The 14538-nt window shown below is 45.5% G+C and overlaps 1 protein-coding gene across 1 annotated transcript in view; it reads right to left on the bottom strand.

Moving 5' to 3' along the window:
• Window positions 1–1665: 1665 nt before the first annotated feature.
• Window positions 1666–14538, bottom strand: part of ATIC (5-aminoimidazole-4-carboxamide ribonucleotide formyltransferase/IMP cyclohydrolase) — a 110794-nt gene continuing 97921 nt past the window's right edge. The window contains exons 15-16 of the mRNA XM_078681300.1: window positions 9655–9810; window positions 1666–1935 (exon numbers count right to left, since the gene is read on the bottom strand). Of these exons, the coding sequence (XP_078537426.1) occupies window positions 1816–1935; window positions 9655–9810 (276 nt within the window). The 3' untranslated portion in view covers window positions 1666–1815. The remainder of the gene's footprint in view (window positions 1936–9654; window positions 9811–14538) is intronic.

The raw sequence follows: 14538 nt of genomic DNA on the forward strand, positions 1-14538 counted from the left end.
TCCAACTTTATAGAAGCTGTTTAATTGTCAGTGCACTCACTGTTTTTCAAAGATCACAGAGTAGCCTAGGAACGGTGTAAAATCTACAAAAACACGCTTGTTACAATATCAAGTTTGGCCAATATGTTTCAATTGCAGTTTGTCACTTGCTCTCATATTGGCTATGAGGATAGATAGCCCGTACTCCACTTCTGAAAATTCTGGTCCTGCCCCATTGCTGCAAGTGTTGGAGCCTCCCTCCCCCCGAAATGTGGTTCTAGTAGCGCCCCTGGGAGGGGTACTGCACTGATCCAACGGAAGTACGGGTCAAAGGATAGTGGCTTGTACGGAGACGTGACCTAATTTTACAAATGTAAAAAAGAGGCACTCTTGCAATCCTCAATATAGTGACCAGAAATATCTGAAGTGCGGAGCGGGGATAACTAACTGGAGGGAAGTGAAGGTAACTTTTCAGCAAATGGAGATGCAGGTGGGATGGTAGTGTACTTAACACTAATGGCAGTACTTTATTCACAAGCAGGGATGTATATTTCGGTCGGTGGACCATAAGCATACAAGGCGTTTTGCAGGGGCATTGAAAGCAAACGACGCAAGCTCAATTTCAGGTATCTTTGAAATAGCCCATATACCAGTCCTGTTGGCAGTTATTCAGAATGAAGAAAGCAACGTGTGGGAAGGTGGTTAAGTCGATAAGTTGAGAACGTTATTAATATGTAGAAAGGCAAGAGAGTTTGCATATTGATGTGTTAAAATGGCGTGTTCTGAACATGGAAACATTTGGTCTAATGTTTTCAGGTGATTTCATGATTTTTCTTGACATCGGGATTATAATTCACAGATACAGGCTGTACAAATTCATGGTTGCTGGTGTGTTTGAACGTATTATTTTGAATGCACGGAGCACATTTTTCACTGCTGGCTGCATTCTAGAGGTGAAGATACATAAAACAGTGTTTGCTTCTGGACTACTTTAGCGCATGGAATTCAAACCGGTTTTTGATCGTATAAACATGAGTGAAGAGAACCACTTTGAGTTACATTACATATTTGTGAAACATTGCATTTTATTTTTACAGTTCCCCTGAAGAGATCGTGCATCCCGAAATGCATTGGGACCTATGACTTCAAGAATTGATTTGTGTATTGATTTGTAAAAGATTGTTTTTCATGTTTAAGTATTTCATCTTTATGAAACTAAAAATAAGTGGAAACTTTCAGTAAAGAAATGTGAAGAATCATTTGAGTTTCAGTATTCTAAAGTCATTGTTTGATATGAAGTTGTGAAAATGTGTGGAGAAAAAAAGATAACTAGATAGATTTGAGAGCGAACGGAGAGTTTGCATTAGCTGTGCAGGCAGGGACAAGTGATCAGGTGACACTTGAGACTATATTGACTCTTGCAAAAGGACACATCCATATTTAAGATATTACGTAGTGGGGTTCTTCGGAGTGGAATGGCTGTTCCAATTACTTTGGTTTGGGGACGTTAACAAAATAATCAGTTTCACTAATTCGTGATTAATGAGCCAAAAGGGATGGGATCGAATGGAACACGATTTGCCAAATGTACACAAGTTGAAGAATACCTCCGTATCACGCGAAACACTAACTCGAATAGTAAACAGCCTGGCACCAATAGGTTACGAGATACAAAAAGGCACAAAGGAATGCGAAAATATTCTTTATTGCTACTCAGCAGCACTTCACAAAACAGTTTCCAGTAGGCTTCATTGAAAGGCTTGGTGCTATGCACAGTCTGAGGCCTGGAGAGTGAAATCATCAAACGCCAGCAGGGAGGTTGCCAGGAGAAGATGGTCAGTGGTGGAACAGGCGGAGATTCGTGTGAACGAGAGTAATTCCCAGCTCGTCACAAGCATCGATCACAACCTTGTCAGCGGCGGAACCAGATGGAGCTGCGATGAACTGAACTCCGCTCTGAAGGAAAACAAAGAAACTGGCATGAGAAAGCTCGAGAAGAAAGGTCAGCATGGGTCACTTAAATGGCAGTTTGCATCGCTTATTTAGTACTTTTCCCCAACGTAAAGAGTTAAGGAAAAGACACTCGTCGGTTACCTGCGGTATTTCAATTCTACTCATTTTAATAAATGTAGCAACAGCACCACCCTCAGGGCGATTGACTTCACTGCAAGAAGCATGGCATTTTTTTCCGGGTTAAGCGATAGATGCACCTTTTATACGCAGGGCCGGCTTTAGTGCTGGTGGCGCGACAATCACTTCCGGCGCCCCCATGTCCCATGACCGCCGCCTCGCATTATCTCCCTACCACCTGCAAAAGTGCCCCTCTTCTCTCCTATCATAAGATATTGCTAAACACAGCGCCCCCCCCGAGGTCACAGCGCCCCCCTCCAAAGGGCAGCGCCCAGTGCGGCCGCACCAGTCGCACTGCCCTAAAGCCGGCCCTGTGTATACGTAAGAATAAGTAGGTGTGGGTGAGTCAACAAAAACGACAAGGAGAGGCGTACCAGGACCGAGCAGAAGATCTGGGTGGGCTCTAAGAGGCCTTGTACTAGCCTATCCCAAAATAGGGTTGGCACGTAAACTGTGCAACAAGCACCATATACGATTATTAACTCTTCAAAATTCCGAAGAGTGTATTAAAGTAGAAGCATTCCAGCTTACTATCGGATCACCGCATTAAGGCATTTATCAAAAGTAAACGTTTTTAAACTAGCTTGAAAATGTTCACACCGCTTCTAAGATGAAAACCATGCCATTAAATTAAATAAATAGAAGGCACGTTAGTGGTCATGTGCACCCTATTCCTGGCCTAGATTATCACATGGAGCAACATTATAGCCTATTTAATCCACACACACCAGAAGTGCTTGTGTAATAGCACACACCGGAGCTCATTGATTTCTAAGTGTTCCCCCTACTGATTCATTACCAGAAACTAGAATTCAAACAAATACACAAATGAAATAGTTCATTTAATTCGCGAAATATAATTTTTTACTTTAATGGGATGGCTGGAGCTTTACTAAATTCAATTGGGGCCACTGTCATACTATATTCTATTTGAGGCACTTGCTAACAAATACATTTGAGGATACCTACTTACTTTTAGCCTCCATTTCAAAATCCTTTACATACAGTTTTAAACTGTTCAATTTTATATTTTGCTTCGTTATTCAAATACAATTTAATATTAACAGATTAATAATTTCATAAGCAGTCATGCCCCCCCAAAGTAGGCTTTGCAGACTCCCAGGGGCCCCAGGACCGCAGTTCAAGAACCAAAAGAAAACAGTGATACAATAAATTTGGCTAGGATCAAACAATCTGGTCAAGTAGGGAAGCCAGGAATAATCGAATTTACAGATTTCGCCACTAGTAGGGTATGTCTTGCGCTCACCCGTTTTACAAGTATAGTAAATGTTTTTTCATTCTTAACGCATTAGGGTAGGGCGTGGGCAGGGCTCGAGTCAGGGATACCACGTGGGTGGACGGCGTCCCCCCCACTTCTTTTACCGGGTGGACGCCCCCCCCCCCCCCCCCCCGCCCAAAAGATGGAGCCGGTACCAGAGTCCGCACCTGTGTGCGAATGATAGCCTTTCAAATGCACCCGAGGCTCTGAATCAATCTCCCCTTCCGCCTCGCACCCTCCCCTTGCCAGCCTCTCCGCGCATCTCCTTGAAGCCTTGGTGCCCCGGCTGTGCTCTGTCTACACGCCAAGCAGGTCACTTCCAGTGACCCCGACAGATGCCCGTAGTGCCTACGCCAGAGTCTGTAATAACCGTGTAATCTGAGGAATGGGTCCTGTGTAAAGCGTGTTCGTGTTTTGAGTGACTGCCACTTATTGCAGTATTATACCTCCACTTGTATCTTGTATGTATTCACGCATTTCAGACGGTGAAAGGCAAATTGTGACGTCACTTCCTGTCAAGAAGTCACTTCGGGTAACACCACCTAACTTGGAGCGTCCCCCAACTTCTTTTTTTTAAGGACTTGTGCCCTGGGCATGGGTTGCACGCAGAAGCCAAATGAGATTAGAGCCCAAAACGAGCTGAGCTTTCAAGGAGGGCCTCCAGCTGCCCCACAGCCAATCATAGGACTATCTTTCAGTGGCTCATTCACCTTTAAGAGAGCAACGCACACACAAGTTTTTAATGAGAAAACAGAGCAAGTTTTTTTTGCAGGTATACTACATTACCCCTTCGCCCCTCCCTTGAAATAAGGCCACTGCACCTCCTGACTCCAATCTAAACTCACCAGTGGCAAATAACCAAACCCCCACTCATCCGGTTGTAATTTAGTCTCTACAGCCTTCACAGTGCAGCTGTGTGGGGTGCTATGGCTGGGAGAGACATGCCAAGGGATTCTGAACAGGGCAGGAGGCTGCAGAGCTTCTCCTCACCCAGGAGTTTGGAGGGCCTGGTTGGGAGGAAGAGTCTAACACTGGAGCTAACATTTGTCAAAAACATAGGTCAAGAGCATTTCAAAAGAGGTGCATTTCTTCAGATTCCTCCTCTAGGACGAGCTGGTTCCAGCCAGGTCAGGTGCCAGACACTGGGGATCCCGAGGCTTACCTAAATGTTGCTGCATTTTTGACAGCAACACAATTCCAAGATATGATTTAGACAGTGGATTTGGGTGGTGGAGGGGAAGTAGGTGAAGAGGCACAATGGAGGAATAAGGATATAGAGCTAGTGCCCCGGTCTCGATCCCTTTTTAGATTGGGAGGTGGGGTGGTTCCAGTACAAGCTGCTCCTCGAAGGTAAGCTTCCTTTTGGGAGGAAGTGTATGGCGCCTTCCGTGGCAATTTGAAAGAAATCTTGCCCATCTGCGGGTGAATGAATAGTCTCTTCTGCCTACTGTTGATCTCTTCCTGAAGGCGCTGTAGAGTGGCGGCGTCGAAATTCTCAGAACCCATTGAATGTGCTATGGATGGAAGAGTCAGCACAGACAGCTGTTTGGGCGTCAAATGTTAGCCTGGGCGTCAAATGTTGGTGCGGCTCAAAAGAGCCCATCTGTGCAGGTGTCGAGGAACCAGAAAGCATCTAGGACTCAGCCGCCACCAAGGAAGGCCAGGTCTGATACAGCTATTCATGCCATGACCAAAGTCCACTCTAAATAAGTGTCGTTGCCGGCCACGGTTGGGATGCAGTGGCAGCTTGGAAGGCTGTGGAGGTAGTACTGGGCTAAACTCCTAACCCTGTCAAGGTCGGTGGTCCGCTTGTTTTTGGTGGTAGGACACTACTCACAATCGTCTTAGGACATTGGCCCGGCAGGAACAGTTGGTCTCAGTACTGGTGCCAGATGGTGAACTCTGCTCCAGGTTGGAGGCCAATGGTTGGTCAACAGAGGCACTGCTCACCCTTTATAGGTTTCCCTGAAGAGTTCTGATCTCGGCGCTTCGCCATCTTGTGTCAAGCAAGAAGCAGATCGTGTTGGTAATCCAAGGGTCTTCCTGGTCTGGAACTGGAGGCTGTCAGACAGAGCAGGAGGTTGCGTCATATTTCGGTGACAAGCAGATGTTACAGATCAAATGGTGATCTTGCCATGAGTACTGAGAGTGGCACTCTGGAAAGTACTGGAAAGGGGTTCTTTCCATTATGGTCTACAGATTCTAAAAAGGGTGACAGAAGGACCAGAGTCCCCGCACAAAGTGGTAACAATATCCCAGGTGCAGAACCAAAGGAACCAGGACAGATTCAAAAAGACTGTTGCAAACACAAGCATGTTTAGCCAACGGGAGTGAAAGTAGCAGATGGTCCCGACGAGAAGTGCCAGGTGGTATGGACAGCTTCAGCGACATGTGCAAACTAAACAGAGGAGAAAAATGTGACAACGGAGCTGATGCCAAATATGCAATACCCATCTTAGGAGGGGACACTAAAGCTCATGGCTTGAAAGACTTCAAAGAACAAGTTGTGCATTTTCCCGCCCGACAATCGAGGGAGGGAGCATGCAGAGCAGGTGTATCTACAGCTAAACATGCCATGAACACAGTTCTCTCCTGATAAATTGGTCCATAACACACAAAAAACTGAATGTCTGCTTAGGGCAAATAGGGGCGCACCATGTCTCAATAATATATTCAATACCGTTAGGAAGCCACTATCCTGGTGCTTCCAAAGGGAGAGACTTTCCATTTCGCAAGTGGTGTTTTTTTTTGTGAAAATCTTTATTTATATATAGGCAGCTTAAGCAGTTATCGTGTTACAATACAACATTTTTTTTCTTTTTTTGTTTTTCTTTTGAGAAGTTGACTGTCTTGCAGCACGTACCTCGTACCACAAAATTTCAAAACAATAGTACTATACATTCCTCGTGGTACGAGCGTGCCCATTCGTGTTCGTTTATAGCACTACAACTGAATATCACTAATTGTCTTAGTTACTGTACCCAGCATGCCCCCCTACTCATAAGAACCTTTTGAACATCCCCCCCCCAACTTAAGCCATCATAACTTTCACTTTATTATCTCCCATTGTTCTCAATCAAGTCCGCAGCCTTTTCCAGCTCCACTCAGGCTCCATATAGTAGTTCACTCCTGTATTCTGCCCTCAGCAGTGCTCACACCTCAGTCTCACCCTCACTCATCTTCCCCCTCTGAGTCTATATCTTCTCCCTCCGGCAGTGGTTCGCATATGTCCCCGCGATATACATTCCATGCCATCCAAACCTTGTTCCACTTCCGGGGGGAGGCTCTGAGGACATAGACCGCCCTCTCTGTCACCATTAGCTCGTCCATATTTTTAGCCCATCTGCTCGCCGTGGGTAGGTCTGGAGCCCCCCACTTCTGCGCGATGTTTCGCTTAGCCACTGTCATGGCCAGCGTAGCCCACAGTATCCCATACCTGCCCAAGTCGTTGGGCTCCCAAACATTTAGGAGACATTTGCGCGGGTCAGGCAGAACAGTGATTTTAAGTGCTTGAGAGATAGTCCGCAGCACACGTCTCCAGTATTCCTGTATATGTGTGCAATCCCATAGTGTATGGAACAATGTACCCTCCTCCCCGCATCCCCGCAGGCAGAAGGGGTGTGGCGCTCTATGTATTTTATGAAGCAGTGTTCTGGTATAATAAATGCAGTGCAGGATCTTGAGCTGCACCAGTCTGAACTTTGTCGAAATTCCCACCTCTCTTGGGGAGGCCAATGCCTCGTTCCATTCTGATTCATCCATCTCCCCTACTTCCCTTTCCCATTTCTCTTTCAGTTTTTGCGTGGGGTCAGCTAGGTTGTTAGTTAGCTTTTTGTAGGTAAGAGAGGTCGCTTTGTGTTGCATGAAATCAGTTAGCAGTCTATCTTCTAGGGGTGAGGATTCCGGTAAGTCCGTGCCCGCCGGAATCGCCCGTAGCAGTGCATGCCTGATTTGGACATATCTATACGTCTCCGTAGACCTAAGGCCGTATAAATGTTGTAGTTGTGGAAATGATATTACTGTGTCTTTGTCCCACATATCCCCAACTGTGGAAATGCCTATAAGGTCCCACTGTGTAAACCCCTTGCATATTCTCAGGGACCCCAGTGGCAAGTGGTGTTTTGATGGCCACCAAGTCCTTAAAAAGTTCAGGAATTGTCCCTCGAGCACTCCTAGTCTCCAGTAGTTTGATATACAATACTCTGGTCACTGGATATTCCAATTCTTTATTTCCTCTTTAGCGAACGTGTTTAGTCTACATAGGACTTTAAGGCTATACAATATCCATATAATTAAATCTAATTCTCCATCCTGATTCATGATCCGTAAATCATCCATAACTGGAGTACAGACAAGTGTATTATAACTAGTTTCCAGTGTTAAATACCAGCGGTGCACACATACTACGCTACAACTCAAATCCAGTCTTCATTATCCATACGGAGGTGTAATCCTCCTTTGGGTACCGCGGTGGTGCCTGAGTATGGATAATGTCGATCAAATTTGATGTGTAGCTTGATCCATACACAGCAGATAATTAAACACGTTATACAACACTTCTCAGGATTCAAGTTTTGGATTAATATATATGGATCGTGAAGGATGGAACGGATATTGGATTTAATTTAGATATTTTAGAATCCTGATTAAGTCATGCCAAAACTAAACATGTGTTGGCTAGAGTGGAAGTGAAATGAAGAATATGAATATCTGTGACCGTAGTATTGTATGTCGAACTACTGGAGACTGAGTGCTCAAGGGACAACTGTTGATCATAGCAAATACACCCCCGTACTCGCTGGGGAGCTGGGACCATCTCATGAGGGAGACAGTGCTCAGGTCTGACCCAATGAACAGGAGACACCAGGAGGGCTGCAAGTGCATCCGAGAGAAGTGAATAAAAAAATCTACATTGAAGAGCAGGGAGATTGGGACCTACATGTGATCAAACACAAGCTGTGGCAATTACTCAATAACCTGTTGTCAAGGTATGGAAATACATAAATCTGACCAGTAGAATCTTCTTTTAGAAGACTGGGGTGGTAAGGGATGTGGGTTGATGTTAGCCCAAAAAGAAGAATGACAAATTGATAGGGGGGTAAAGCCCAACAATAAACAAAGGTAGCTCTTGTGCAACTGCAGGACAGGTATACGAAATTAAACGTCCTGCACGTCAGGAGACACCATCCAGTCTTCCAGGCCCAGAACCAAAAGGGAATGTATTTAACTACTGCGAGGAAGTTACTTAAAACGCAAAGGTACAGAATGAGACGGAAGCCATAGTTTTTCATAGTAATGATATAACAGGAGTAGCGCGTCTGGATCTCGTTCTGTGACAAGTTACACAGCACCTTTGGTACTCAAAGCGAGAATTTCAACTGCTTAAATTTGGGTGACGATGTCTGAAGCCACCCGAAAAGGGGAGGAAGCAAAACCTGGAGTAGATGTCCACCAAGAGTGACCTCGTAACGGACTTCAGAACCTTATGCCTTTGTCTGAGACACTAGAAAAACAAAGTAATGAGAGAGGCTCGTCTCACTCAACAGTACACTATACAGACTACAGCATAGCTAAAACTAGGGCAGTCTGTCTGAAACACATGGTGAAGGATTATACCAGAGTAAGCACATGCCCAATAATGACGCAACAAGAAACTGGTGAACAGATAGCCCATTGGATCAAGACCACCTAGGTTCTACCACAGCAGCACGCATAGCTGTATAGCGTGTTGTATAGGAAAGGTGGAAAAGATTTGTATACCTCATAATGAGATGTTTGGGCATGAAGGGTGTAGGGAAAGGCATCCACAAACTTTCACTCTCAGTAAATAATGACCTACCAACCTGCATGCTGGTGGCTTCCCACCAAGGACCAGGTAACAAAGGCCTTGAGTGCCAGGACAAACACTGCGAACCTTCAAGTCATGCTATTTCCCTCATGGCACAACAGTTTTGCTCTAAATCGGTGTATAGCTAAATGCTATCTAGATAGTCTGGACAAATAGCAAGCCTGGCACCACAAAACTTCTGTGCTGGACCACAGAATTCAACCACCTTTAATACAAGTCAAGTGAGGCAAATGGGGACAACCAGATTTCACCACTTAATCGCATGTGCCAAGTCACTTTCTATGGGGGGCAAAATTATGGGACTTTAGTGTCATTGAGCCCACATAAAATACTGCTCAACCACCAACCCACTTGAAAAAGCAGACACTTCACCCAGATCACACAAAAGCCAGCATGTAAATTGGTATGGCACTCTTACCTTCTTAGCTCGGTCTACATTATCCCTGAAGGGGAAGAAGGCATCAGAACTAAGAGCCACAGCCTTTAAAGTGCCGATCCATTCCTTCTTCTCTGCCTCAGTCAGGAGCTCCGGCACCTGCTCAAACATGGACTGCCATTGGACTAAATCAGCATCCTGCAAGACAAAATATCAATCAAGAGACCGATCGATTTAACACATTCACGTGTGTAAAAACATGAAATAGTGCACTAATTAATGAAGTAAAACATCATTCCTCTGAAGGTTTCCACTGAGGGCCACTCCGGTGACCGGAATATGGCTCTTTTTAATCCACATCTCACAAGTTGACTCCCCCTAGAGGCGAGCTATGTTGGACTGCCACCACTACCCTTTTACAAAAACTCTCGCTTTATAATTTTTGAATAATTTGAACATGCAACTGTGTTGCTTTGTCAATGCTCGTTTGTATTAGCACAAGATGACAAAAAAATAGACTGCTGCAGTACAGGATGAAGTCCTTGAATTCTGAAAAGGTTTAATTTAAGGCAATAGCCAGAGTCAACCAAAGTAGCATCATTACTGTATTTGTGTCCAAATAACTTGGCACTATACACAGTTAGCAAAAGTTCTGTTCCTCACAATGTCTGCAGCAGCACTTTAAACTGGGGACAAGCTAGATTCTGGAAACCCCTTGAGATGCGACCAGTGGAAGAACCTAACTTGTCCTAGGGGAGAATTTGCAGGCTATAGCAAAATCAAAACTATGCTAAGCTTCTGAGGATATACACAGAAGACAGTTAAACCAGATCAGGAGCCACAACATCAATGCAGCCTATCTAGACTGGAGATTAGAAAGCAGTGCTGAAACTTTACTGGATGGATTAAGCGAGCCTACATAGTTCAATACCCTTAGTGTGCCTCTTTCCACACACTATAGTCCGACAGTCCTGGGGTTATTGTAACGGGTGCTCCTTGGGAATTATACTGTTCAATAGATAATCAGGTCTTATTTTGGTGACTGAGCAGCTGAGGCTTCAGCTCACTTAGTTATGATGCTTTGCACCCAGTGGCAAAGACACTGCAATAGATGGCCAGTGCTATATAGCAAGGTCGCCTATAGACAGCTCTATTTGTTGTAAGACCCATTATAGAAAATACCAATACTCACACTGGGCTTCGGGCTCATTACTGTTGCCTTTCCTATCAATATCCACTTTGTTTGATAGCTTCCTTTCTCTTCTAGTGCTTATCCTCAGAGTAGCTCTCACTATACTTGTGATTGAGTGACTTGTATCCTTCCACTGCTTACATTCAAAGAACTATTTTTCTTTTCCTGTTCACATTCCGTGCATGTGGTTTCATATCTTCACATGTGGTTCATATCTTCACATGTGGTTCATATGTTCACAATGACAAAGGTCATACTGTGCTGGCTGGAACCGCAATTCAGAGAGTAATTAGGAATGGTCCGGGACAGGAAAGGATACCTGTTGGCTACTATGGTTTTAGATAAAAGGTCTGTACCTGCCACAAAACGCCATATAGATTACTGGGCCTTCCCAGATTACCCCCTCCCCTCGTTTTTTTGGTGCACACACAATCACTATGGTTAGGCCGATGCGATGTAGATTCCTATATTTTTAGCCCGTATTACAGTTGTAATTTGCACTTCTATCTCAGACTTTCAACAAATCAAAATTCCAGGAGCTGCATCCCCAATACGTATAACATGAAAAAACCCATCCCCAAATATTCTGAACACACCCCCTTTCATCCACACACTACAAGGCGAAGTTTGGTATCCATGTGGGTAAGAAACTTAGCCACCCACCCTCCCCAAACATAGGGCTAGTAAGCGCTATACAAATGCCATCATACAATGTGTTTTCTTGCTCTGATTACCTTTCCCCATTGCGCTGCCTTCCCTTCACCCCCTCATCCTGCTGTGTTGCAGGTCTACACCCCAAGCTGGTCTGCTGCCCTACCCTTGCAGCCAAGAACGGGTTCCCCCTCATTAAAAAATCCCTTCCCATTCACTGCCCCTCAGCGGCATTTACCTCCTTTCAAAGTTGCTTCCCTGGCCCCACTATTTTAAAATTTCATATTTATATTATTTTAGGTACTTTCCTTTTAGTGGCCCTGTACATATGCCATTTCCTACTGGGCTGTTCTGTTCCAGGAATGCTCTGCAAAAATGTATTTCTCCTTAATCTACCACTCTAAACATCTGCCATCTGGAATGACAATTTAATAACAGGCTGTTGGGATGGGAATGCCCCAGCATGGTACATGAAATTGCACCGCAGCCCTGAGTGCCCATCTGGGGAATCGGTATCCTGATATTTGTTTTGATGCTGGAATCAAGCTATTACAGAATTTTGCGAAGAGGCCTAGGTCAGTCACTCACAATGCAAAGTCCAAAGTCTGCCCTGTGACCAGTAGGGGTGCATCAAGCATTCCTGCATAGTGGACTGCTGTTCCTGTCCTGTGATAAGCGTAAAAACATGGTGGCAACACACGGTTTAATATTACATAAGTGACCAGCACTTTTCATCCGTGTACAAGTATGGTCTACCGACCCCTCCTGTATAAAGTTCTTGAAGTATCTGAAGCCCAAAGCTTTACACCAGCATCCAGAGTGTGTGAGCTGTATGCAGAGTATGGATGTAGTACATGTGTGGTGTTTAGACTGCATGGGTAGGAGACTAAATACTTAAGCCAGAAGGGTCCATTTTGGATGCCCTAAGTATTTGCATGGCATAAGATGGAGTAAGTGTAGAAGAAGTCTGCTTTTTTTGCAGTCCCCTCCCCTGACCCCCACACATTTTGCCCCTTTTTAGCTACTAGATGCTCATTTTTGACTGACTATGGAGGCCTGCTAACCATACTTCAGTGCCAGTTCTCCTTTAATAAAACAAGGTGTTGTCTAAGTGTGCTACAATTTGCAAAGGACTTTAGCATTCCTGTACGTCCCTTGTAAATGGTACCTCCGGTACCTACAGCATGGTTACCAAAGAGGGTCCCTAAGGGCTGCAGCCTATCTTGTGCCACTAAGGGACCCACATATACATTCCACCAAGACTGCCATAGCAGCTGCGTGGCATGGTGCAAACCATGAGTGAAAACACATGACACTCCAGTGTGCCATGCTAAAGTCACTGCAACGAATATATGCAAGTCACCCCTACAGCAGACCTTTAGCTCCAAGGCAGGGTGCAGTATATTTTATGTGAGGCATGAGCAGATGTGTCCCTGTGAGGACTCATTTTATTGCTAGATGTTGCAAGAGAGCAAGGCAGCAGCCTTCTGGTATGTACTGGGCACTGGTCAAAATGAGTTCCCAGCTACATAATGGCTTCACTGGAACAAATGGTGTTTGGTATCAAACACCCTGTATTAATAAACCCACACAATCCAGTGAAGGATTTATTAATACATGCACCCAGAGGGTACATTAGAGGTACCCCCTGAAAACTATCAGCCCTCAAGTGTGCTGACTGACTGGTCTAGTCCAGCCTGCTGCCGCAGTCAAGTTTGACCGCCTAGGAGCGGAGAGCCTACTCTGAGGACAGAAACAAATCCTGCTCTGAGGAGAGGTGTTCTCACCTTCCCCAAGGAAAGGCTGGTAAATTAGTATTCCAAGGCAGGGAGCTTTAAATGAGCCTTCTGCATACGAATCGGGCCCAGCTTTCCCATTTGCCCCTCTTCGGCAAAACATAGACCAAGACAAGAGTGTGACTGCCGCCACCCGACTCCTCAAAGAGCACCTATGCTCCAAAGCCAGAGTCCAAGGGACGTGAGGGTGTCAACAGGGTCTCCAAACCCACCAAGAGCTAAGTCTATGCTTTGGTTTACCCAAAGTGGACTTCAAGTCACCGCCTACAGCCTTTCTGCAGGTCCCCAACAACAACGAGAGGCTCCTGCACCCGAAGTACGAGTTACTTGCCTTCGTTAACGATGTATCTGGTAGAGACCATTCTAGCCACAGATTACTTAACGTAGAATTATCCCCAGGCGTGAGACTGTATCCGGAAATTTGCCACAGCATCCCTGCCCGCCGGTGGGACGGCACCACGTAACTCCGCCCTGACGTCAGCAAGGATACACAAGTCCCACCGCGGTGCGCCTACGTCAGTTTTCTTCGGAGAACTTTTCCACGCCACAACACAGAGCCATCACTAACAAAACTGAGAATACTGGAACATTGTGCGAAAACCCCCGCTAAACAGAAGGGAAGAAACAATGGTGAGCAACAGCATCATCCAGAATAGAGCCAGGTATTGAGGCAACAAGATCTGGAATGAAAGAACAGGGCACCGCTACTGAAAAGCAATCCTGCAAACAAATACAATAGCCTCCCCAGGGCAGAAGCATGTGGAAAAATACGTAGCAGACCAAGAAGTCTGCAGCCACCGCCCGGAACAGAAAGGGACACCAAGGTCAGAGCGGAGAGCAATGACCATTCAACCTCAGACAATACCAGCAGGGAGAAAGTCTCTCGAAAGCAAAGGTCGAGACCAGCCAAGGTACCTCAACTCACAGGACTGCCAAAGACAGAAGTGCAAGTAACAAAGGGAAGAAGCACAAGCAAACCCCACACTGGAGACCAGGGGCGCAGAAGTGCCTATTAAAGTAAAAAAATGGAACAACAACAAGGCGAGCATCCTCCGAAGGAGGGAGTAAGACATGGCACCTGCAAAAGACAACCACCAGGAGGCAGGCGAGTGCAGAAGACCAAGGCGACCCTTGCAGAACGGGGAGGAAGGGGGGGTTCATGAAGGAATCTGCGGCAAAAATCGCCTCTACCAGATATATCGTTACCAAAGGTAACTCGTACATCTGAGACTACTAGCCGCAGATTCCATAATGTAGTCTAGATACCCTAGCCATACCCAATGGGAA

The sequence above is a fragment of the Lissotriton helveticus genome, chromosome 3_1 (genome assembly GCF_964261635.1).
Source record: "Lissotriton helveticus chromosome 3_1, aLisHel1.1, whole genome shotgun sequence".
Classification (NCBI taxonomy): domain Eukaryota; kingdom Metazoa; phylum Chordata; class Amphibia; order Caudata; family Salamandridae; genus Lissotriton; species Lissotriton helveticus.